Here is a 25,145-nt window from a genome sequence, read left to right on the forward strand (position 1 = left end):
GGAGATTAAAGTCAGGCAAACAAATCTGCTTTTGGGTTGTCTAGCAGTACCTCAGTGACGTAGGCTATTTCTTTCTGAGTGATGTGGAGACATTTAATACCATGTTTAGGGAACTGGTTTAAGGGTGGAGTTAATCTAATTTAAGGGCCTGGCACTTGGCAGGCTTTTAACGAACTTTAGCCGGTACTTCATCCCTCAGCCTAAACCAAGTAAAGGAGGGGTTTTTTTCCACACGTTATGAGTCTTTTCCAGTCACGGAAACCTACCCTGTTTTCAGTTTGTCAAGTCAGAGGGTCCGCGTAAGACGGTAAACGCACAAAATAATCCACCTTGCTAACTCTGAAGGGCTGCTAAACCCGCAGGAAGCGCTGGGCGGACCTCCAGTATCCCAGCATCCCTCGCGCTATCCGGTTGCTCTTCTCCCGCGTCTCTATGATAGAGCTGGCCTGGGAGGCTGCAACGGCGGTGGGGGCTGTGGTAAGGCGAAGTGAGAGGTCCAACTTTCTTACTGGACTGAGAGGTTTTGGCCGCGGAGGGTCGCGATGTCAGAGAAAAAACAGCCGGTAGACTTGGGTCTGCTGGAGGAGGACGACGAGTTCGAGGAGTTCCCTGCAGAAGGTAACCGGCTCGCCCGCGGCCTCTGGGCCGCGCGGACAGTGACTAAGGCCTCTGAGTGGAGGCGGCGCGGCTGGAAGGGCTCGGCCGGGAGGCACCCGCGGGAAGTCCGGACCCCCGCTACTGGCTCTCAAGGCTCTGCACGCGCGACCCTCCACGACCGACTTCGGGTCGAGGTGTCACGGTGGGACTCACCTCAGCGGTGAGGCTAAATGCCTTCTGCTTCCTCACTGGGAGGAGCCACGGGGACCCTGGTTGCCTAGCCCGGTGTCCGGGATGGTGGGGCCTTTTCCTCTTCAGCCCGGGTACCGCCACCTCGTTCATGTCTACATAATCCCTTTTCCCTTTATTTATTGTTATTGTTATTATTATTTGTTTTAGCAGTCTTCCTTTGCCTTGAACCCTTCCAGAATTAAATTGTTGTTCCTAGTTAGGCCGATGCTGCCTACATTTAGGGCTTAACATATGAAGCCTGTTAAGTAGAACGGGAGGATCAGGTGTTAGTGCTTAATTCCCGTTATTGCCTTCCTCTTGTTCCTCATTAATTTTTGATCACTTCAAACTAACATAAGTTTAAGGATTTATAAGACCCTAAAACGTCTACATTTTTATTAGCTTCATGGTTACCAAGAGGAACTTTAGTTTTCTCATTGTAGATAACAGCAAATAGCTAACATTGTTTGGGTGGTTGCTTGTCTGAGTATTTTGCTTCTATTAACTTAATTCATTTTCACAAGCCTAGTAAGTAGGAGCTGGTATTTACATTTTTCAGATAAAGAAACTGAAGCTTGAACAGTTAAGAAACTTGCCCAGTGTCACGTAACTTGCTAGAAATGATGGACACCTGGCCCAGTTGACACTAGCACTCTTAAACTCTAGCTGTACTGCTTCTGTTTGTTAGATCATTGTTGCCAATCAGGGTTTCAAAATTGTTGGTTTTATCAACTAATTGCTATGCGTGAGGTAAACATTTATCTTATAAGAAAAGGAGGTTACTATTGGGTGACCTTTCTGAAGGTGTAGGAAGAGAACTGTGGTTAATGGTTACAAATCTGTTACATTAGTTACTGCTTCACCAAAATGGTCCTGAGTTGTACTCCCTCATGATCCTACTGTGCATAAAGCCACAAAGCTGTAACATTTGTTATTTTTATTTATAGTGTACTGGGTTGTTTAGTGGAAGAAGACCTTGGAGCACATACTACACAAACTCGTAAACTAACCCAAAGCACATCTATTTTCAGTTCTGGGATTCATTATGTATTGTGGGGAATGTTTTTTGTTTTGGTAGTGGATTTATCTGTGCAGACATGTTTTCTTGACCTCACTTTCAAGTTGGTTCATAATCCTCCAACAGTGAGCTATGTAGTAAAAAACTGGCTTGAGATCAGGATCTGCTTCTAACGCAAACTTCATATTTGGTATAGCTAGCGTTTATTGTTTATCATATACAAGATACCATGTTAGGCACTTTATCTACATTATATAGTCTAATTATCACATCTCTGAAGAAACTGAGGCTCAGAGATTTTAAAAGCTTGCCATTAAGTGGTCGTCAGGATCTGATAGGTCTTTCTGAGTCCCCAACCCAAGCAAACTTTAACCTGAATCCCTAACGTTTAGCAAAGTGCCTGGCACATGGTAGATGGTCAGTAAATGCTTGTCGAATGAGTGAACCTGTGTTTAAAATAAGTAGTCGAGAATTGACTGCTTAAAAAGGACCTAAAGATAACTGGGCCTGATGATACATATGATGTTTCAGCAACTTTCATTTCATCAGCTTTTGCAGAATATGTAATTCTTGTACTAAGTTTATGTTGGGAGCATCAATTTGTTCAAAATGTTGGTAGTTACATAGTAAAAAAAAAAATCTCATTAAAGTTAAAAGGAAAAGCAAAGAATATTTTTTCTGAAGACAGGCCTCCCACAACAGACTGGTTTATTATCATAGTAACTCACCATTTATTGGTCACCTTACAGAAAATCTGTCATCTTCAGGTTTGAATATGTAGAACCTCATTCATTCAGGAGATTTTCTATTTAGAATGAGCGGTAACATTTGAAATGCTTTTGCTTGTTTAGGTTTTTGTGTGTTTCTTCTCTGGTTTTTCATTCAGACAGGTAAAGTTGGAGAAGCAGTACTTTGAAACTGGCCTGTTTTGAATCTTTCAGTATTTGAGTTTTCAGATCAGTTATTAGTGCCCTGAATTACCAAGTCCTTTGCCTTCTTTGGAGATTCTTTTTCTTGTGATTGTCTTTATGGTAAATATGCCATTGACAAACTCACAAGTAGATACAACTTAAAATTGCCTGTAATCATCTAATCAATCTAGGGGAGGTCTTACTTTCAGTGGCCCATTGGGTCTCTGTGTTTCAGAAAGTGAATGATGTCCATTGTCTAGGGTAGCTTGCAGTTAAGAGCCTGTTACATGAAAGCATTACTGAAATTATGTATCCCTGGTTTGACTACAGAATTGTATATTTTTTGAGGGTGTTGTTGCTACATCTTATTCCTGATAAGAATTTGTTTGGTAAGATGTCAATTCAGTCATTATAAGGAAGGGGAATTTCTGTTTTGAAAAGGAAACTAAGATAATGCGTTTTCATGGAGGCTTCATTGTTTCTTCTGAATAGCTCTTCAGTGTGAGGTGTGACGTGTGGGGTGATTTTCTGAAGGTGCAAAGAAACAAATGCTCCTTTTTTATCATTTGGACTGTGGATCTGTGTTACATTGGCAGTTCCTCACAATTCTAATTGGTGGGTGTGTGATCTGGTCATTAAGTAGGAACTGTTAAAAATCATGTTTAGGATCTTTGTGAATTCTGCAACTTCTTGACTGTTTAAACTCATTGACTATCAGATTTGTTGGAAGACACTCAACGTTTTGGGAATGATTTAATATAATTTTGGAGGCTTGGCATGGTTAGAATTTTAGAACTGGAAAGCAACTTAAAAGTCTTGAGAAGCTAGAACTTGTCAAGATCATACAGCTAGGTTAATAGTAGTAGGGTGGGGCCTAAAACTGAAATACTCTATAATTTATTTGAAACGTCAAACAATTTTTCAAATCAGAAATATATTGAAAAGGTATTAAAATATTTTCATTAATCTCATTTCTCTTACAGTTAGAAGTGGATGAGAGTGAAAATGGGAAGAACAAGTGGGCCTTTAATTTCTTTTATTCTGTTCTTCCTATGCCAGAATTGAGAGATTTCTTTCCTTTTTTTGAGGGAAAGAATATTTAAAATGAACCTGAGTTTGCCTTCAGAAGCAATGGTGTTTACAAGAGAATACTATTATACCAAGTAGTTTATAATTTTTCTATAATCACTGGAACTGCTGTGTTATCTGAAGCAGGCTGGTGGTTCCCTAATGCTGCTAGCATTCTGGAATAACTGAGGCACTCTCGCCTGTGCCTATCAAAGTAGGACATCTTATAGTGGTTCTTAACCAAGGAAGTATTTTGGGATATCACATTCACTTGTCAAGTAAGAAAGTAAAATAACTGCCAGCATATAGTGGGTAAAGGTCAAGGATTTTAAATACTTGCTGTGCATAGACCAGTCCTGCACAAGGAAGAATTGTCCTATGAAAAATGCCACTGAGAAATATTTATGTGCACATTGGATACCAACTGGACTAAATCCTCAACAAAAGAGTTCCTTAGAATCTTAAATGTAAAAGGTAGATACAGTTAATACTGACTATGTCAGATACTGTACTAGTCAGTTTACCTAGAGCCAAAAGGGCTTTGGTATTTTCAGTTATTAAATGTAATATAGTGGACACATAAATAAATAATAATGTCACATATTTAAATTATGTGGTGGTAGCAAGAAATGAAGAATTCATGTTACTAAAATCTTTTAAGAAAAAAGATAAATATAATGAATGGTAAAGTGCCTATTCGATGTCCATTCATGGTAATCATATGCAAGAAGAAAATTTTTGAGCTCCAGGATGGAATAAGCATGATGAATCTAGGATCAGACCTAGGTTCAAAATCCACCATCCATCAACTTTGTTTTCCCTCAAAATTCACAATTTTATATGTTGTAGAATATGAATACAACAGAGAAGTCATTACCACCAAAAAGGTAACAAACATATCCATCACCCCCAAAAGTTCACTGGTGTCCCTTTATAATAATCTCTCCCTGTCAGTCCTCTCCACATCCCTTCCCATCCCCAGAAAGTCACTGATCTCTTTTTGACATGATAGATTATTTGCGTTTTCCAGAATTTTATATAAATGGAATCAGACAGTATCTTTTTCCTCAGGCATCTTACACCCAGAATCATTATTTGGAGATTCATCCATGTTGTTGCGTTTATCAATAGCTTGTTCCTTTCTCTTGCTGAGAAATATTCTACTACATGGATATACCACAATTTGTTTATTCTTTCACTTTCTGATGAACATTTAGGTCATTTCCTGTTTTTTTTTCCAATTACCCTTTTTTTTTCCCTTACAAATAAAACTATGAATATTCATGTAGAAGTCTTTGTGTGAACATATGCTTTCATTTCTCTTGGTTTAGCACCTTGTAGTGAAATGACTGAGCGGTACAGTAGGTTTATGTTCAACTTTAAGAAACTGCCAAGCTGTTTCCAGTGTAGTTATACATTTTACATTCCCACAAGCAGTGTATGAGGGTTCTAGTTACTCTACGTCTTTGTCAACACATGGTCATTTTAATTTTAGACATTCTGATAGGTGTAGTGATATCTCATTGTGCATCAGTTTTTAACTTGTCGACTTGTACTAGTTACTTAAATCCTTTAAAATATTTTTGCAGCAAAATATGTAGGATAATTGTACAAGTAACTGCTTATTTAAAATTTAAACCTATGAAAAGTTATAAATTAAAAAGTGAAAGCACTGTTTCTCGCCAACTTTCCCCAAAAACATTTCTTATGCTCCAGTATAATCACTGTTAAACAGTTCTTTCAGTGTCCTTCCTGAATTTATATATATGTATACATATATATATTTATTTGTGTGTGTTTGTATATATCCTCACAAAGGACCATATTACATATACAGTTTTTCTTCTTTTTACATTATATATCTTAGATGTGTGTTCACATTAATATAAACATCTACCTCATGCTTTTTAATAGTTGTGTTCTACTAGTCTACTGTATACACAATAAATAATCTATAAATATCTATTGATATCTAGGTGGTTTTAGGTTTTTTGCTTATTTTTATGTTTTGTTTTTTTCTGTTACAGAATATGTTGCAGCAAATATTCTTACGTCTTACATCTTTGTTTTTGTTCTTATTTATAAGATAAATTCTTAGGAAATTGCCAGATCAAATTGGCAGGTTCATTTTCATTTTTTTAATATAATTTTTATTTTGAAATAATTACAGACTTACAGAATAATTGAAAGTACAATACAAACAACCTTTTTTTCCATGAGCCAGCCTGATGTTCATCACCCCTAGATATTTTAATGTGTATTTCCTACAAAGACATAACCTCAGTACAACCATCAAAATTGGAAATTAACACACAGATATATTACTGTCATTTAGTCCATAGGTCCTTTTCAGGTTTCTTCAGTTGTCTTAATAATGTCTTGATTAAGAATCATGGATTACATTCAGTTGTCATATCTCTAGTCTTCTTTAGTCTAGAGCAGGTCTCTGTTTTTGACTTTTGTGATTTTGACACTTTTGAAGATTACAGGCCAGTTATAGAATGTTTCTCAACTTGGATTTGGCTCACGTTTATATATGATTCGATTTAGGTTCTGCACCTTGGAGGGAATATCATAGTAGTGACGCTGTATTCCCATTGCATCCTGTCAGGTGGAACATGATTCTCATTTATTCCATTGCTGCTGATGGTAACTCTATTAAGGTAGTGTCTGTGAGACTTTTCCATTGTTAGATTACTGATTTTCCCTTTGTAATTAATAGGTATTTTACTAGGAGGGACTTTGAAACTGTGTAACCACAGTTTTCCATTCATTATCAAACTTTCAATTTATTCATTTGTGTATTTATATCAATATAGACTCATGAATTCTCATTTGATGGGTTATAATTTGTTGCTATTATTTATTTTGATATTCAGATTGTCCCAATTTGTACATGGGGAATCCCATCAAGCTGTCTTCTGTGACCTTTTGACAAGTCACCATTCTTTGTGCATTTCCTAGCATTCTGACACAAGTAGGTATTCCAAGCTAATCTTATACTTTTCCTGTTCCAGTCCTGGAATCAGCCATTCCTTTGAGGTGCATAGCTTTCAGTGGAGAATGATATTTGGAAAGTAAGGTCTTACCTCCAGTTGTGCTGATGGCTTTTGGGATGCTGTCAATGGAAGGAACTAGGAAATAGACAAATGTATGTACATATATACATCTATTTATGTATGTGTTTGTATAAAACCATGAGTTCACATAGGTATCTCTAATTTACAGTTCAACACCACAGGGCTCATTCTAGTTTTTTCCCTTTCCACATTTGTAACTTTCTTCCCCAGCAGTGAGAAACCTGGCTCCCATTATTGTAAATATTGGGTCATTGTCTATTAGGTCATCCTCCTCCCTAACCAATGTTTGTTGTCCCCTACACCCACAGATCCCCTCCTTATCTCACTTTGGCTTCAACATTCTATGCTAGGCCACTGTCACTTCTCCTTACTCCAGCATTGGATGGTTTCTTGACTCTGTCCTGGCTATGACACACCAACCACACAACACTGCCCCTCCACAGGAATGCCTTCCTGGCTCTGCTTGGGCTCTGACACCTCATTCAGGACCAGGTGCATTTTGAATTTTGACATATTCTCAAATTACCTTTTACAAGGGTTACACAAATTTCCATCTACAGGTCACCTTTTACCTGCACTCCATATTAAACATTTTAGTCATTACAAACCTGAGGGATGAAAATGGAATCACATCATTTTGATTTGGATTGATTTCTTTGAGCAAGATTGACCATTGTGTTTTTCCTTTGTTACCTTCTTAATCCTCAGTTCCTTCATGTAATTTGTGGATAATAATCAGAGTCATGTAACGATTGTATGATTGTATTAGTCTGTTTGAGCTGCCATAACAAAATACCATAGACTGAGTGGCTTAAACAACAGAAATTTATTTTCTCACAATTTGTAGTTTGGGAAGTCCGAGATGAAGATGTTAGCCTGTTCAGTACCTGGTGAGGGTTCTCTTCCTGGCTTGCAGACTATTGCCTCTCATCATGTCCTCACAAGGTAGAGAAAGAGAGCTCTCTGGATTCCCTTCCTATAACAACACTAATCTCATGAGGACTCTACCCTCATGACTTCATGCGACACTAATTGCCTTCCAAAGGCCGCATCTCCAAATACCATAACATTGAGGGTGGTTAGGACTTCCTCATATGAATTTCAGGATTGGGGGACACAAACATTCAGTCCATAAGAATGATATATGTGTAAAATGTGTAGCATAGAGTTTGGCACAAAGTTGGTATTCTGTGAACATTAGGCTCCTTTTTTTCCTCCCTCCTAATCTACTTAGGGATTTGGATTTTGCATGATGTTTGGTATTTATTTAATTTGAACCATTTTCAACAAATATTTTGTAATTTTAGATGTATCCAAAATTAAGCTTGTTGAGCTTGAGGGTTATTTGATTATTTTTTTAATATTAAAAACTTATAAATTAAAAAATATTGTCAAAAGTTTTTCCAAAAGTACTTTAAAAAATAGTTTGATTATTCATATAAAATACAAAGATACATAACACAGTAGTATGTATTGTTTAAGGATGCATACAAATGTACAAGAGGTATAAAGAGACACAGTGGAATGAACCCCCCCCCCCCCTCAAATCAAGATATTAGTGCTTGCCAGGGGGTTGTGAGTGGTGTGACTCAGGATATTAAACAGTAAAAACTACTTTGAAAAGCTATTTGATTAGTTATTTAACTGGTTCAATGGAATGAAGAAGCATTAAGCAATTGTGACTGGTGTTCATTGTTACGTAGTAATGTTGTTTTTAAGCATAACTCATTGAAAGACATGAACAGTGAAAACAATGAAGGGAAATAAAAGTTTCAAAAACTATACTTACACTCTTCTGAAGTATTAAAAATTTACCAGATATCTTTTTTTTCCAGTTTTGTGCTCTGTTATTGATGTAATGCTTGGTAGAAATGGTATCTTTATTCTGCAACCTGTTTCTCTTTTTACCTCCATCACCCCTTAAGTTTCCTTGGAGTGATTAGCCCATAATAAATGATTTATTCTTTCGATATATGTTTGTAGAGTGCTTCCTATACACCTGGCACTGAAAGGTGCAGAGCGAGAATGATTCTAGCTGCTGTTTATCGGTACAAAGTGCTTTAGGTACATTGTTTTATGTAATCCTCATAGCAGCCTTATGACAGCTTTATACTTGGGGCTCAGCAAAATAACTTACCAAGGACAAAGTTAACTAGAGGCTGCACACAGGCAAATTTGACTCTTTAGATAGATATTTGTCTTTGGACTTAGTGATATAAATGTCAATGGAGATTAGTAAGTTTTCATGCCAGACTTGAGCTTTTTAGTATTTTGCAAGTGCTTATGCTAGGAGGGGGCACTCCAAGCCTTTCACTCCCCACACCCAAGTAAACCAGAACACTTTTGCTTTTGACTGTCTTTTTCTGTTGGGTTTCTGGGTAAGATTTCACTTGGTTTCCTTCCAGTGGAAGCAGGTGGTGGTGGTGGTGGTGGTGGTGTGGGGATTAAACCACTGATAGTAAAGTGCAACAGCAGCTGAAAAGAAGGGGAAATTATTTCCAGTTGTGTACCGCATGAGGCTGCAACATTTGAACAGAGCTTTCAAAAGGTAGAAGTGTAGGAAAGGGGTTTCCAGAAAAAGGGAAGAGGAGTAGATGCTTGGAGGTGGAAGATCAATGTGTATGTGTATTTTATTTGGCTGTGAAATAGTAGTTGTAATTACACAGGTAGTTTGGAGCCTAATCATGGAAAGCTTTAAGCCAAATGACCACTTTGGACTTGATCCTTAGGTAGATGAGACGTGGGGGGGGGGGGCGTTGTTTGTTTGTTTGATATGTGTATGTTTCCTTTAGGCAGTAGGCAGTTTAGGAAAAATTAACCCAGCAGAATTTGAAAGGATAGAAAGTCAGGGAAGCTAATTAGCAAATTGTTGAAATAGCTTAGGTGAGGACTAAGGGCCTGAAATAGGTTGTTATTAGGGAAGAGTGATGCAAGAATTACAAGGGAGCTTTGGCAGCTATTTTGATAGTAAGAAATCAGGGCTTGTGATTTTGCACTTGCATAATTAATGGAAGACCGATGGTTGAGTTCACATTGGATACTCTTTCTTTTTTTTTTAAATTAATTTATTTTTGGCTGCATTGGGTCTTGGTTGCTGTGCGCGGCCTTTCACTAGTTGCGGCAAGCGTGGGCTACTTTTCATTGCAGTGCGCGGACTTCTCATTGCAGTGGCTTCTCTTGTTGCGGAGCATGGGCTCTAGGCACGCTGGCTTCGGTAGTTGTGGCACGCGGGCTTAATAGTTGTGGCTCGTGGGCTCTAGAGCGCAGGCTCAGTAGTTGTGGCTCATGGGCTTAGTTGCTCCGCGGCATGTGAGATCTTCCCAGACCAGGGCTTGAACCTATGTCCCCTGCATTGGCAGGCGGATTCTTAACCACTGTGCCACCAGGGAACTGTCCTACATTGGATACTCTTGCCTCAATAATATGGAGGATCAAAATGAGAGAATCAGTATGAGTGTAGGGCATGAGTGCTTGGAAAAGATTAGAATAACTAATGGCTTTGAGGAATTTTATAGAATTAAAGAGAAATAAAAGCACTAATCAACCAAGAGAACCAAAGTCAGCATGTTTGTAGTGGAATCATTCTGATATATAATATATGTGCGCACACACAGACGTGTGTGTGTGTATAAGTCGTTTTGGACCTCTGTTTCAGACTCAGAACCACAAACAACTGAAAGTTCACCAATAGTTTGGTAGCAACATCGTTTAACAGTTGCTTTTGGTTGTTTGCTCTGAAGTACCCCACTGACATGTTTGGTCCTTGTTGGAGAAAATATAAGTATAGTACAATGGTGCTATGCTAGTAGTGATTTCTTAGCCACTGAATAGACATTAGATTTCTAGGGTATATAGATGTTTTTGTATCATGATAACTTACAGAAATGAAATTTTATAAAAAAATTTTAATCTGTTTTATACAGCTTAAGCAGGAACATGTGTAAATTTATCTCAGAATGACTAGATTTAGTGTGGCTTTATTATCATATTTATCAGTGTAATGGTGCTATTTGCAGCTATTGCTGTTTCACCTATAGCAGTGAATGTACAATTTAGAACTTTTTAGAACTTTCCTTTGTTTGTTTTATATTTTTCTTCATGTAATGTTCTGTATATACATGCACATTTTTTATTTGAAGCAACTTTGTTGGAGATTAGTTTATTTATATTCAGAGAAGCTTTACTGTTAAGGAATGAATGAGAGTTTGATTGATGCTCCTGAAAATCGCTTTAAAGTAGAACATTTGCAACTCTATTTGGTATAAATAGAATTTCCTCTTTAGTTTTCTCCAAAGTGGTATACTTTATACTTTTTACAAATTTCATAAGGTATGTTGGAGGGTGGGGGAGAGTAAGTACTTTGAAAAACATTGAGAGAGAACCATTTTTCACACTTAAATGTTAAGGTGATACTTAGATGAAGTATGTGGGATCTTTGGTAACTCAGATTTGTGAAATTTAAAGCTAGTCCAAGATGTAATTCTCACTGGCAGATGTGAACAAAGTCAAATTTGGGGGCAAAGTCTCAAATAATTTAGAATTGCTAGACACTTATGTATTAGGCATCTGTTATTAGTTATTTCCAATTCTGACTTCTTGAAATATGGTAATTTTTTTTACCAGTACACATCTGGAGGCCTGCACACTGAAGTAAACACAGCTGTGGTTATTTAAATGATTAATCACGATCCTGGCAATGCATTTAGTGTTGAAGATAAAGTGTGTACTTTATAGTCATCTACGTATTGAAGGAAGACATTAGACATAAATCAGGTATCCTTGTTTGATTTTATTATTTTGCCCTTTTAAAAAAAAGCTGTTTCTGGGTTTAATGCTTTAAAAGTAAGTGATTAAATAAAATTGCATGGTTAACAGTGCAGTGTTATAATTGAAAAGTAAAACACAGTTCAGAGATGCTTTGCAAGAGAAGTCTGCCAAATCCAGAGATTACAACAGTCACATGTTTTTTATGTTCCCCTTCATTTAATTGAGTTTACATATATTGTAGTTTATATATATTGTAACATGTATAATATGGAGGACTTATAAGTGTTGGAAATAAATTTGGGGATGTTATACCCTATCACTTAAACATTTTACGTAATATAGTTCAGTACATTCGTAGTTAATAAAGAAAATCTTTAAAGTTTCCACCTAAAATGGATTATAGATTCTGGTTTGTCTTTGTATGCTCAGTAGTGTCATAATTATAAAATGCTGTATAATAATACGAATGAAATACAGAGCTACTGTCATGAATCTTTTTGTGTGTGTGTTCTACCTAAAATCGTTTTTTTTTTTTTAATTTATAAATTTATTTCTTTATTTTTGGCCGTGTTGGGTCTTCGTTGCTGCGCGCGGGCTTTCTCTAGTTGCAGCAAGTGTGGGCTACTTTACGTTGCAGCTCGCGTGCGGGTTTCTCATTGCGGTGGCTTCTCTTGTTGCAGAGCATGGGCTCTAGGCACACTGGCTTCAGTAGTTGTGGCACGTGGGCTCAATAGTTATGGCTCATGGGCCCTAGAGCACAGGTTCAGTAGTTGTGGCGCACAGGCTTAGTTGCTCCGCGGAATGTGGGATCTTCCCAGACTAGGGCTCAAACCCGTGTCCCAGGGAAGTCCTCTACCTAAAATCTTGCTCATAATACTGTTTTCCCTCCATTCATGAGCCAGTTTATTTTTCTTGGGACTTTATTTCTTCCTTCTTCCCTTTCCTTTCCTTGCCATTAAAGTAACATGAGATGGTTGTTACCAGAGGGAGAGATACTTGATGCTTATGCTAAATGATCATCAGAATTCAACTTGATAAACTAAAAATTGTACCAGTTTTAAAATTTTGAAAAAGATACTGTTCAGGGACTTACTTCCCTGGCAGTCCAGTGGTTAAGACTCCACGTTTCCTCTGCAGGGGACACCAGTTCAATCCCTGGTCGGGGAACTAAAATTCGCACATGCTGCTGCGAGGCCAAAAACAAAAAAACAGAAACAAAAAAAGACCGTGTTCAAACTCGTATTTCCCATATTACATAAAGAATTTGATTGTTTTTTTTCCCCTAGCCTTTATGGAGTTAAGGATTGGACCTCCTACAAAATAAGTTATTGAAGCTGTTACGTTTCTTGTTCTAGATTCTCTGAGACAGTAGGGTACAAATTAACAAGTATGTTTTTTTAGTCTCTTAAAGTTAAAAGAATTAAAGTCAACTTGAAGGTATTTGAATGACATCAGTATTAACAATATTGAAATCAACTTTTTTTTTTTTTTTTTTTTGGCCGTACCATGTGGCTTGTGGGATCCTAGTTCCCCAGCCAGGGTTTGAACCTGGGACCTCAGCAGTGAAAGCACAGGGTCCTAACCACTGGACCACCAGGAAATTCCCTGAAATCAACATTTTGAATCAAGCCATAATTAGATTAAAAGTCCTGTGGGCCCTGTATTTTTATTGTTCTGGAAAGGGTAGGCTTACAAGATTAGCAGAGAAATGTGAAATAAATATTCTTGTTTTTTATATTTCTAACTTCAATCTTTTGACATTTTATTTCCTTAAAAATTTAGGAAACTGGTTAGTTAGAAGTGGTTCAGGCTGATATGAGGCTTGGTGTCTTAGAACTTTAAAGTTCAATTGTGACTTGAGTTATGTCACCTTCTTTACTCAAGAGCATATTATACACTTGTAACGTATGCAAATTATTTTGTGGGACATTAAGCTCTGTTAGATATCTTTATAAAGATTCCTTAAAATATCAGTGAAACAAATATTTCGTTTGACAATTCTTATTTCTAGGCTCAACCCAAGTATATTTAAAGTCTAGGATTTGAGGTTGTGAAATAATGGTAGAAAAAAGTTAATAAATATTTTCTTGTAAGACAGTCTTCACTTTCTGTTTTTTTGGTAGTGGTAATGGTGGTGGTTTCAAAGCAAAGTGGGGTATGCTATACAGTGATCTCTAAGGCTTTCTCTGTTTCCAAAATTCTGTAATTTTAAATAATCTTCAGTCTTAGCCATTTTATAAAAACTTGAAGTATAAAGCCAAACTTTGCTGCATTGTTTTAATGAAATAGTTTTATGTGAATTTTTTATACTGGAATGTTTAGTGTCATTAAAACAAATCAAGAAACAAAAACTCCTAAGCTGTCCATTAATATTATTAGATACCTCAGAACTGTAGGTTATAGGAAGACTGGAGGGAATGGGGAGGAATAGCATGATTCACTTGCTATAAAAGGAATAATGGATTGCATTTTTCCATTATAATAAGTTCAAGGTACAAGAATCTGAATTTCTATGATTTGAAGTGTTTTATTTAATTTTAATTTAAAGAATTAAAATCATGTAGTTGATTCTTGATGATTTAGTATTAGGGAAATATATCTACTTTTTGAGCCCCTTTTTAATTTAAAATCTGATCTTAGCCTGCAACCTGTACCATCTTTACATAATGTTCCTCTCTTGTATACTTAATGCTTCAGTTTCTGCCCCCTTTATTTTTGCCTTAAAGTAGTTCCCTTCTTTCTGAGATTTCCCTGCTCTTAGAAAAACAAAAAGAAAATTTGTGTACAACAATGTACATATTAAACAGTTTATTATTGATTGCAATGGCAATATGAGAATAACAGTATTGTTTTAGCCCTATACCTAATGATTAACTCTTGACTTAACTAAGTCACTTTGCTCGTTTATAAAAGTTCAGAAATGTTGTTTTTTATCTTTAGCTTTGGAAGTAGATATACTATCTTTATTTCTTTTTTTTAATTTCTTTTTTTTTTTTTGGCCACACCGGCTGGCATGCGGGACCTTAGTTCCCCGACCAGGGTTTGAACCCGTGCCCCCTGCATTGGGAATGTGGAGTCTTACTTACTGGACCACCAGGGAAGTCCCCAGATATACTATTTTTAAAAATTTGGTTGCATTAGCTTTCTCATCACTCTTCCGTAGACTATAGGAAATCCTAAATGTGATTTCCTTTACTTTAGCTTCTTAATCTACTCTCATTAAAAACTATAGGTGAAAAAAAAAAAACTATAGGTGGATTCATAAGTAGAATAAAAGTTTTCAGTTTGAAAGGTACTTCTATAAGAAAGGAGAACATGTAAGGATATCTGTAGCCCAGTCAGCTTAATTTTGAGATGTAATTAATACTTAGTATTGTTAAGTATTACTACTGTTGAGGACCTCAGAGAATAGTATAGGATTTGAATTTAGATCATTACAATATTTCCGTTTTGAGAATAATAATATTACTGGGAGATATAAGAACATTTAGGCCAATAAAAATCAGTATTTTTGATTATTGAAAGTTATTATTAATGAATATACATTCACTACCCTATACCAATGATTAAAGTTGAGTATACATTTGACTGAGCTTCCTAGCAACCTGAAATAAATTGCCTAAGAGAAACTTTCATCTTTTCAGGCACTAATATCTTAAAGAAATTTCCCACATGATCTCTCTTCAGGGAGCATTCAAACAGATGATCGCAAGTCTCAAAAGTATTCTTAGAGTAAATACAGTTGAGAATTCTACACGACTCATTCATAATACAAGATATTGTTATTCTCTTCCATCTTGAAATATATACTCTTGACTTCACTGAAACCACACACTGCCCTCTGTTTTCTTGAGATTGACCACTCAGAGGAAGGGAACTTGAGAAACGTAGTTCCATTTACACAACATTTTTTTGAGTGTCTACTATGTGCCCAGTACTCAGCTATAGACATTAGAGTTGCAAATTTAATAAAATGTGCTTCCTACCTGAATGTTTTGCATAGTTACTTACAGGAATGGTGGTCATTTTGGGCATCAGTGGAAGAGGGTACAGACTGTAAGATTGGAGAGGAGGGGACAGAAAAAAGACCACAATAATAGTCCATGAAAGGAATAATCCCTCCTAAATTAACATAGTGGCAGCAAGAATAGGGATGAGGAGACTATAACTCTGTAGATTCTTGAGCTGAAATCAAAAGGATATAATGAATGGTTATGAGAGTTGAAGGAGAAATGATAGCTAAGCTGCCTCCCAAATTTCTGGTTTGGGGGGACCAGGTAAATGGAGGTACTTTCTTATATTCTTAAATCATGATGTTGACATATGGCATTTAAAATTTTTTGTTAGATACATATGTAACAAATATAATACCCATATGAACCATTGTTGAATACCTTTAAATCTGTATGTGCTTTATAAGAAAAGCCTAAATCATACCTTTTCTTATTGACTTCTTTTTTTTAAAAGATCGAAATGTTCTTAGCCATGTTTCTAATAAGTAATTACTAAGATGAAGCTACTAGGACACATTTAAGAGCATGTGTAACTCATGCTTACTGTTTTTGGAGGGGAGGGATCAAGCAAAAGTACACAAGGTCTGATTTAGAATTCGTTGCATCTTTCACAACCAACTGTCGTGCATATGCACAACAGGTATTGTTGTGGCTTAAGAATACAAAGGTAAATAAAAGAGTTTTATTCTTAAGGAGCTCAGATACTAGTAATGGACATAGGCATATAAACTGATAAATATGATTGTACAGTATGTAGGTGCTGTGATAGATATACACAAAGGAGGGGACCTAATCTCTGAAGGAAAGGAAGAGAGGGAATCAGGAAAGCTTCCAAAGGTGATTTCCATACTGGTTTTTTAAAAACTAGTTTTCTCAGATTTTAATTTTGAAACTTAACCCTATAGAAGTTTTAAATAAAGGACAAATGGGGGGAGTGTAATGGGTGAAGGGATCAAAAGATACAGACTTGCAGTTACAAAAATAAGTCCTGGAAATGTAACGTATAGCATGATGACTATAGTTATTAATACTCTATTGCATGTTTGAAAGTGGCTAAGAGAGTAGATCTTAAAAGTCCTGATCCAAAAAAAAAATTTGTAACTGTTGGTGACGGATATTAACTAGACTCATTGTGGAGATCATTTCTCAGTGTATACAAGTATCAAATTATGTTGTATACTTGGAACTAATATAATGTTATATGTCAGTTATACCTCAAAAAACAAGAAGGCAACAAACACCCATGTTTCATCAGTTGTTAACATTTTGTCATATTTACTTTATTTCTATCATATGTATGATAGACATGTATGATATAAAATATATTTCAGAAGCATTTACAAGTAAACTTGTCAACAAAATGACACATGATTCTTAAATATTTCAGCATGTGTGTCTTAAAGAATAAGGACATTCTCTAACACAGTTTTACAACCATGTTTAAGAAAATATTTGGTTTACTTTTTGTTATCTGAGTATGACTTGTCTTTTTTTATGTTTAGCAGTTTTGAATTCCAGGCCGGTATCGTCCTGCTACTCAACTTACTTTTCTGTTATTGGTGCTGTGTTTTGAAAGATTGTGTAATAGACCTTATAAAAATTATCAGCAAAGTAAATATCCTCCTGAAGTTACAATAAATTTTCACAGCAAATAGAATTTTTTGTATTAACTACTGTTTTAGATCTGCAAATTCAAGAATTGAGAAAACAAGATAGCATCAATTGAGATTTAAAGAGGAAGATTACCATTTCTCATAGATATGGTTTTAGATGTTTTGAATTGAGAGAGTTCAGTAGCAAGCTTTCTGAAGTTTTTGTATTTATGGAAATAATGTATGAGAAATATTTAAATGGCATCTGTTTCTGTTTTTAGACTGGGCTGGTTTAGATGAAGATGAAGATGCACATGTCTGGGAGGATAATTGGGATGATGACAATGTAGAGGATGACTTCTCCAATCAGTTACGGTAAGTTTTAAGCCAAATTTTTATATAGCTTAGTATTAATTGTAAGCATGGAATATGTAACTTATATATGACAATTGCCTTTGAAATAGATTTTCGAATTATGAAAAGTAAGATATATTGCCTCATCTCCTGTGTTTCTAAACATGAATACTTTGTGTAATTGCGTAGAACTTTTGTTCTTTCTAGTCTCTTTATAAAAGTAGTTAACTAGAAGCATATTTGCTATTTTTTTAAATCCTTGTAGGTTTAATTCTGTCACTGTTAATTTTCTATCAATATTGAACAACTCAGCAGAAATTAGAATCATAGGGTGCTCAGACCCAATGTATTGGTGATTCTCAAACTGGAATGGAGAGTGAGGTGTTGGGAGTGTATTTTTCCATATTCATGTACAAATCTACCTAAAATGATTGGTTGATTGATTATCAATCGATTGAAGTAAAATTTATATAATGTAAAAATCGTTTTAAAGTGTACAATTTAGTGGCATTTTGTATATTCATAATGTCATACAACTATCATCTGTATTTAATTCCAAAACATTTTCAGCACCCTAAAGGAAACACCATATCTATTAAGCAGTCACTCTGCATTCCTCTCCTCCTCCAGCCCCTGGCAACCGCTGATCTGCTTTCTGTCTGTGGATTTTCCTGTTCTGGATATTTCATATAAATGGTATCACATGAATGATCTGTATGTCTAGTTTCTTTGACTTAGTATAGTGTTTTTAAATTTCATCCATGTTGTAACATGTATCCGTATTTCATTCCTTTTTATGGCTAAATACTGTTTCCTTGTATACATAGGCCACAGTTTGTTTATCCATTCATCGGATGATGGACATTTGGGTTGTTTCCAGCTTTTGGCTGTTGTGAACAGTGTTACAGTGAACATTCATTTACACGTTTTTGTTTGAATATCTCTTCAGTTTTGTTGGGATTTAGTGGAATTGCTGGATCATATTGCAATTCTGTTTAACTTTTTGAGGAATTGTCAAACTTTTCCACAGCAGCTGAATAATTTTACATTACTACCAGCAATATAGGAAGTTTCTAACCTCTCCACATCCTCGCCAAAACCTTTTTTTTTTTTTCATTTTAACCATCCTAGTGGATGAATTGGTATCTCATTGTGGTTTTGATTTGCATTTCTTTAATGATACTGATGAGCTTCTTTTCATGTGTTTGTTGTCCATTTGTATATCTTTTTTGGAGAACTATCTGTTCAAGTCCTTTGCCCATTTTCAAAGTTTGTCTTTTTGTTGTTGAGTTGTAAGAGTTCTTACTTATTCTGGCCCTTATGGGACATATTATCTACAGATATTTTGTCCCATTCTGTTAGGTTGTCTTTTCACTTTCTTCATAGTGTTCTTTGCACAAAAGTCCAATTTATCTACTCTTTTAAGAACTCATTGCCAAATTCATGGTAATGAAAATTTATCCCTATGTTTTCTTGTAACAGTTCCAGAATTTTAGCTATTACATTTAGGTCTTCGATCTATTTTGCATGAATTTTTGTATATGGTGTGAAATAGGAGTCCAACTTCATTCTTTTCCATGTGGATATCCAGTTATACCAGCACCATTTGTAGACAATTCTTTCCTCCCTAATTTTGTTTTGATTCAACCCATACATTATCTATCTTGGCCACAAAGATATCTGTGTAAACTATCATTTGCTTTGCTCAAACCATGATATAGAAGTTCTATTGCAATCTTTTAATTTCCTAGTCTCTAGTACATTTTTCTAAAAAGTAGTGAGATAATTTATACTAAATTTTTAAAATTTATTTTTAGTAGTGGTAAGTAGCTTTTGTTCTAAACTGCATTTTTTTATGGGCTCAAAAACCCGACATTCAAGACTTTTTAGTATTTTGCTGGAAACTAATAACAGTTTTACCCATCTCATTTCTCCCCTTTTTGGACATAGTACAGTTTGCCTTTCACGGTTATTCTGGCTCTTTTACAATTCTCCATGATTTCTCAAAATTGCTGACTCTCATTTTTTTCCTTCTTTCAGTACTCTGAGATGTAATTATTCAGGGCTTGAAACTTTAAACTACTTTAATGTAGTTTGGAATTATCTCATCTGTCTTAATTTTCAATTTTGTCTTAATGATGTTGTTTTTCTTTTTGCAATTTTATGGACAAGATAGAGCAGTAGCTGTTGAACAGTAATCTTGCTTTTTCTCTAAAATCTATTCTGAGCATTGAATCTCTTCTCATTCTTCTTTAGCCATATATGGCTTTCAGAAGCCCTTTTTGTTCTTTTTACAGATCTCATTCCATTCTGGGATTAAATTAATTCTATGTGTACAAGTTTTTGCCACTTTCTTTTTGTATTTATTTTAGGTTTATTTATTTTGCCACATCAGAGAAAACCTTGCTGCTTTTTTTTAATGCATCCCTTCTTTTCTTTCTCATTATAAACATATGCTGTTAGAATACTTATTTTCAGGCCTTACAACTCTGTTGATCCCTATTTTGTGTTTTGATTTTAATCATGTATCAGTTTTTTCTTTTTGTTATCTTCTTGAAATTTTTAAAGTGGAAGCCAAATGAGTTTTCTTCCTTTGCTATTCAGAAGAGTCAGATTCCTCCCAAGTGGGTTTTGGGGTGAGGGTGTTTTTCATTAGTCAGAAAATAGCACTTTTCTCTTAACAATTAAATCAAGACATTACTGAATACTTTGGTTTTATTAGGGGACTTTTAGTAGTAAATGTACTGATAATTGGATTTCTTGTCACTACTGCGTCTTGCCTTTTTGTTGGTTTTGGAAATAGAACATTATCCTTATATTCTTTGTGGCTTGTTGGTTTTATAATATACCTCCACAGTGCTCTTATGTTCTATGTTATGTTTCTGCCTTTAGGTTTGTGGATTTTTGTAAGTGTATAAATCTTGATACCTCCATTAGTGAATGAGATTTTTCTTTTTATTTCCCTATTTGTGTTGTGAGTTTTTCTTTTTTAAACAAAGTTTTTGATGTATCATTAGTGCTGTCAAGTAGAACTTACTGTAGTTATGGAAATGTTCTATAAGCTGCACTATCCAGTACAGAAGCCACTAGTCACATGTGGCTATTAAGCACATGAAATGTGGCCAGCACAGCTGCTAAACTGAATTTTTAATTTTATTTAATTTTAATAAATAGCCACATCTGATTACCATATTGGACAAGGCAGCCTCAGATAACATTTATATTCTTGCTTTTAAAAACTGTCTTGATTAACAAGTCTCCTGCAAAGATGTTCTTTTCAGTCTTTGTAAAATGCATCGAGGCCCTTAATGTGGTATTATAAACCATGGTAAAGAACATGTTTTGTTTCGTTTTTTTGGCCGCGCCGCGCTCATCTTTCAGATCTTAGTTCCCCTACCAGGGATTGAACCCGGGCCCGGGCAGTGAAAGTGCTGAGTCCTAATCACTGGACTGCCAGGGAATTCCCCAAAAATGTTTTATTGTTTTCTCATATGATTGAGTCCTAATTCCATCTAAATTTAGAGAGGCAGTTTATACTTTAGAGTCAGTCAGATTCCCTGAGTTCCAGGCCCTATCTGCGTCTTATTTAGCTGCATGGCCTTGGCAAGGACTTAGCCTTAAACTTTCCATGTTTCTCTTTCAGTGTAATTTACCTTCAACAAGTAGAAGTACAAAGAAGGCCAGCAATGTTTCCATGTAACTAAAGATCATTCTGTTTTTACTGCTTTTGAAACATTTGTTTATATACGTATCAGTAGAAATAGGTAGGATTATGAGATTTTTTGGACCTTTATCACATTTTACATAAAAATTCCAAAAAGCCAATAATTCCTGATTTACCATGTCAGATATAGCCAATGTCACATAGCAGAGTAGTTTCTTGGGTAATAAGAGTTCTGAAACCTACTAGTGGCTGTTAGTCTTATTCTTGTTTTGTTTTAAAAGGAATGCTGCTGTTTTTGTTTCAAATAGTGTGTATTCGCTATGTGTGCCCTATGATATCTTTCCAATTGTGCTGGATTTCTTTACTTTTTCATCTCTGTTGTATTTTTCCATTCAACAGGCTCATGATATTAGTGTTTTTGTGTTGTTTTGTACTTAGTGGTGTTCATTTATTTTCCTTTTGGTTTCTTACAAGTCCTGAATTCTACCAAAGAACTTTCATCTTTTCTAAGAATTTAGCTAATTGAGAAATATCTCATACTCTCCTTTGTGTTTGTAAACAATTTATAAATGTAATTGGTCACCACCTCCTGTCATGAAGACAAACAGAGACACAAACTCGGATGGATTTGGTGACTTATTACCTAAATCTTAGGTTGAATTTTAGGGGTTTTTTGTTGTAAAATAAGAGAAAATGAATAATCTACAATGATTTTGTTAAACGCAGCAGAAGTATTGTTTAAGAAAGTTTAAAATTATCTCCATTTTAAATAGGAAACATGAAAGACAGGTATTATAATCTTTAATTTCCTGGGGAGGAGAGGACAAAGGAAGCATTTTAGTTAAATTTAGCAAAGGAGGCGGTAGAGTCAGAAACTTGTGCTGATCTCTTGACTCCTAATCCAGTGTTTTACCACCAGCCCATACTGTCCTCTACACCTGAGCAGAAGACAAAGATGATTCATATGAATAAGCTCTGGCCTTAATATTATTCATGGACTTTAGGTCAGTATTTGTATTATAAATATCTAAAGATTTTAAGGAAGTGAAGGAGTTTGGGGAAATGAATAATAAATATTATACATCGTTCCTACCATGTATTTTTTGCATCACATTTACATTGGATAGTGTGATAGTGTCTAAGCGAAATTATGCTTGAGAACAAATGTCTTTTTATCTTACATGTAATGGTGTAATCATGCTTAACATTTGTACAATTTTATCATAGGTTGGTCCTCACATAACTTTATTGTGAACTTTTGATAAAATTCTGATTTTATAAAATCAGAATTGTGGCAGAAAAGTTGCTGGTGATATTTGGAATGGTAGTTTAAATAAGTGATATTGATTACAGGGCTAAACCTTTTTGTGCAAATGTTTATACAAGGCAGATCAACAATTGCAGTTGACATTTTCAAAGTATGACTGCAATTTCAGGTTGAAAAAATAAATTATAAAAAGTATCTTTTTAAAGTGTTTATGTTTATACCAATATATATTTTTGAGATTTTTATCCACATTTAAAGTTAGGAAAGTAAAGTCTTGTTTAATATTTTATAACTTATTTATTATATTTAGCCTATATATATTTAATACAGAATAATTTTCACACACACTTACATTTGATTAATAATTTTTGATTTGTTTAGGGCAGTATATATGTCAGTATGAAAAGCGATCTGTTTATTGTTTATGTGTAAATAACAGTATTGTAATTATAAAATCTCTAAAAGTTTGATAGTGTCTAGTGTTCTTAGCCATATGGTTAATGATTCTTAAAATTTACGTTTAAATATTATGAACAGAATAATTGTACAGTATTTGGAAAATATCAATAATTCCCTTACATTTCTTCCATAAATAGATCAGAAAAATAAGGAATATAAAACGTAAGTTTACTAATGGGAAAACAAAATTTTATTAGCATTATGTGGATTCACATCCAGTTTCCTTCTTATATAGATTTCTTTTTGGGGACTAAAGTAAAGCTATTTGGTAGTATTTTAAATTGATGTTTAGGCTTATTAGCTCAATTATTTATTGTGTTATTTCTAAAAATCATCTGTTTCTTTAATTTATCATGAAGAATGTCTAGTGATGTTGTTCTTTTGTGTTTCTTTATAGAGCTGAACTAGAGAAACATGGTTATAAGATGGAGACATCATAGCATCCAGAAGTGCTGAAGCAACCTAAACTTGAACTGTTTACTAAATTCTAGAGCAGAGAACCCAGGATGGGACACTTAATAAAAAAAAAATGTTTATTTCATTACCTCCTTGGATTTATTTTTGTTTTTGTAACACACAAAATAAATGTTTTGATCTAATATTGGTTTGGTTCAGAAGTCTTGATCTTTTGACTCTCGTCATTAATTTTCTCATACTATTTGTGATTTATCCAGAGCTTTATTATAGACAGATAGCAAAATTTCCTATTAATGAATTTGTTTTTTTTTTAAATGTTAACTGAGGCTCCGAGAGGTTAAATGATTTGAGGCCAGAATTCATCTGATTCCAAATTCAGTACTTTTCTTAAACCACATAGACTAAATGTTGGTCTTATTTATAAGGTACTCCTTTTTAAGTTACATTTAACCGTAGTTTCATCTGTATTTTGAAAGCTTAGGCATTTACTGACATTTCTAAGGTGACCCTTCAAAACCTGTGTTTTTAAAATATTAATCATTTTAAATTGCTGTAATTAGTTCCTGAGCCATTAATAATATTCATAGTTGATAAAGTATTATTAGTTCTTAAAATCCAGAGTGGTTTGATCACACTTATAAGAATGATGTCTGTGTCAAAACTGGGTAAGTGGGCTCAAGATGCTTTGTTAACATGTGCATATTCTCAGATACTACAGAACAGATTCATTTAGTACAATTAAGTTTCTGCACAGTGATTACTGTTTCTACATCTACTTTTGTGAAGGGGGAGATTTAATTTGATTGGTAAAGGATTCTTATAAGACTTAGAATGGGGCTAATATATACAGTTTTAATTTGGAATATTTTCAAACTTGAATGTGTTACTTATTTAGAAGTAGAATCATTGGTACTGTGGAGTAATTTAAAATCTAAAAGTTATGTAACATGATGTAGTATTGACACCAAAATAGGAGTTGGGCACCCTGAAATATAATTTAAGGTATGCCTCGAAATGATTTTGAACATAAATAAGTTTTCTCCTACTAAGACAAACATGAATCTGCCTTGCCTACCAGGCAGGACTACTGTATGATCAGATGGAATAAAAAATAAGAAAGAACTTTGAAAATTATAAAAAAAAACTTATTGTTTTAATCATATAATGAAGCACAGGCAGCCATACTAATGTAGCATTTGAAGAAATATTCTGATGTATATTTTCTCAGTATTCTGGTAAGTGGTTTACAAGGACATTGTTAGACCCCATACCACCTTGACAATGTCAGATTAGTACCCAGAGGTATGGCCACTTCATATACCTTGAATTTAAATTGGTGAGGTACCATTCTGAAACCTCACAGGAATTGGGCAGAGGTTTTAATGGGTTACCTCTAGTTTTTCAGTGTTTTGTCCTTAATAAGTTTTCAAAATTTAGTTTAGGTGGCTTTCTCTGTTAAGGATTGAATACCTGAAAATTGATAGTTGGCATCAGGATGATGAAGCACATCATTGGTAGGAAGTTAGACTAGCCAGGCAGCTGAAGAAAATTATTTTTATGGGATTTTGCAGTTAGTAGATATTCTTCAACTTTTGATCTTCACAGTGAACCTGTGAAGCAGACAGGAAGGGCCTGTCTATTGTAGACATCTCATGAAATAGAAAACTGGGTCTCACAGAAAATAAGTTAAGAAATGAAAGGGTCCAA

The 25,145-nt window shown here is 34.9% G+C and overlaps 1 protein-coding gene and 1 long non-coding RNA gene across 8 annotated transcripts in view; one reads left to right on the forward strand and one right to left on the reverse strand.

The window, feature by feature from the left end:
• Positions 1-396, reverse strand: part of LOC109548727 (uncharacterized) — a 259,164-nt gene extending 258,768 nt beyond the window's left edge. Inside the window, exon 1 of the long non-coding RNA XR_012333964.1 lies at positions 267-396. This is a non-coding gene — a long non-coding RNA (uncharacterized lncRNA). The remainder of the gene's footprint in view (positions 1-266) is intronic.
• Positions 397-422: 26 nt separating this feature from the next.
• SEM1 (SEM1 26S proteasome subunit) lies at positions 423-23,620 on the forward strand. 7 transcript variants are annotated; one of them, XR_012333961.1, is made up of 5 exons: positions 423-618; positions 17,559-17,652; positions 22,201-22,299; positions 23,159-23,183; positions 23,419-23,620. XR_012333961.1 is itself a non-coding variant. In XM_073809690.1 (4 exons), exons 1-3 carry the CDS (start codon positions 543-545, stop codon positions 22,252-22,254), a joined length of 210 nt encoding a protein of 69 aa, XP_073665791.1. In that variant the 5' UTR covers positions 423-542; the 3' UTR covers positions 22,255-22,299; positions 23,419-23,620. The 7 variants fall into 7 exon arrangements, 4 of the variants coding, with proteins under 4 accessions (XP_073665791.1, XP_073665792.1, XP_073665794.1 ...); XR_012333959.1 differs by having other exon boundaries at positions 22,215-22,299; XR_012333960.1 differs by lacking the exon at positions 23,159-23,183.
• Positions 23,621-25,145: the final 1,525 nt, after the last annotated feature.

Source organism: Tursiops truncatus, chromosome 9, assembly GCF_011762595.2.
Source record: "Tursiops truncatus isolate mTurTru1 chromosome 9, mTurTru1.mat.Y, whole genome shotgun sequence".
NCBI classification, from domain to species: Eukaryota; Metazoa; Chordata; class Mammalia; order Artiodactyla; family Delphinidae; genus Tursiops; species Tursiops truncatus.

Bases quoted from the DNA above. Each gene is read 5' to 3' on its own strand.
- SEM1 (XM_073809689.1), top strand. From the start codon at position 543: ATGTCAGAGAAAAAACAGCCGGTAGACTTGGGTCTGCTGGAGGAGGAC. The intron at 619-17,558 runs GTAACCGGCTCG...TTCTGTTTTTAG, and splicing joins CGAGGAGTTCCCTGCAGAAG to ACTGGGCTGGTTTAGATGAA. The intron at 17,653-23,418 runs GTAAGTTTTAAG...GTTTCTTTATAG, and splicing joins GACTTCTCCAATCAGTTACG to AGCTGAACTAGAGAAACATG.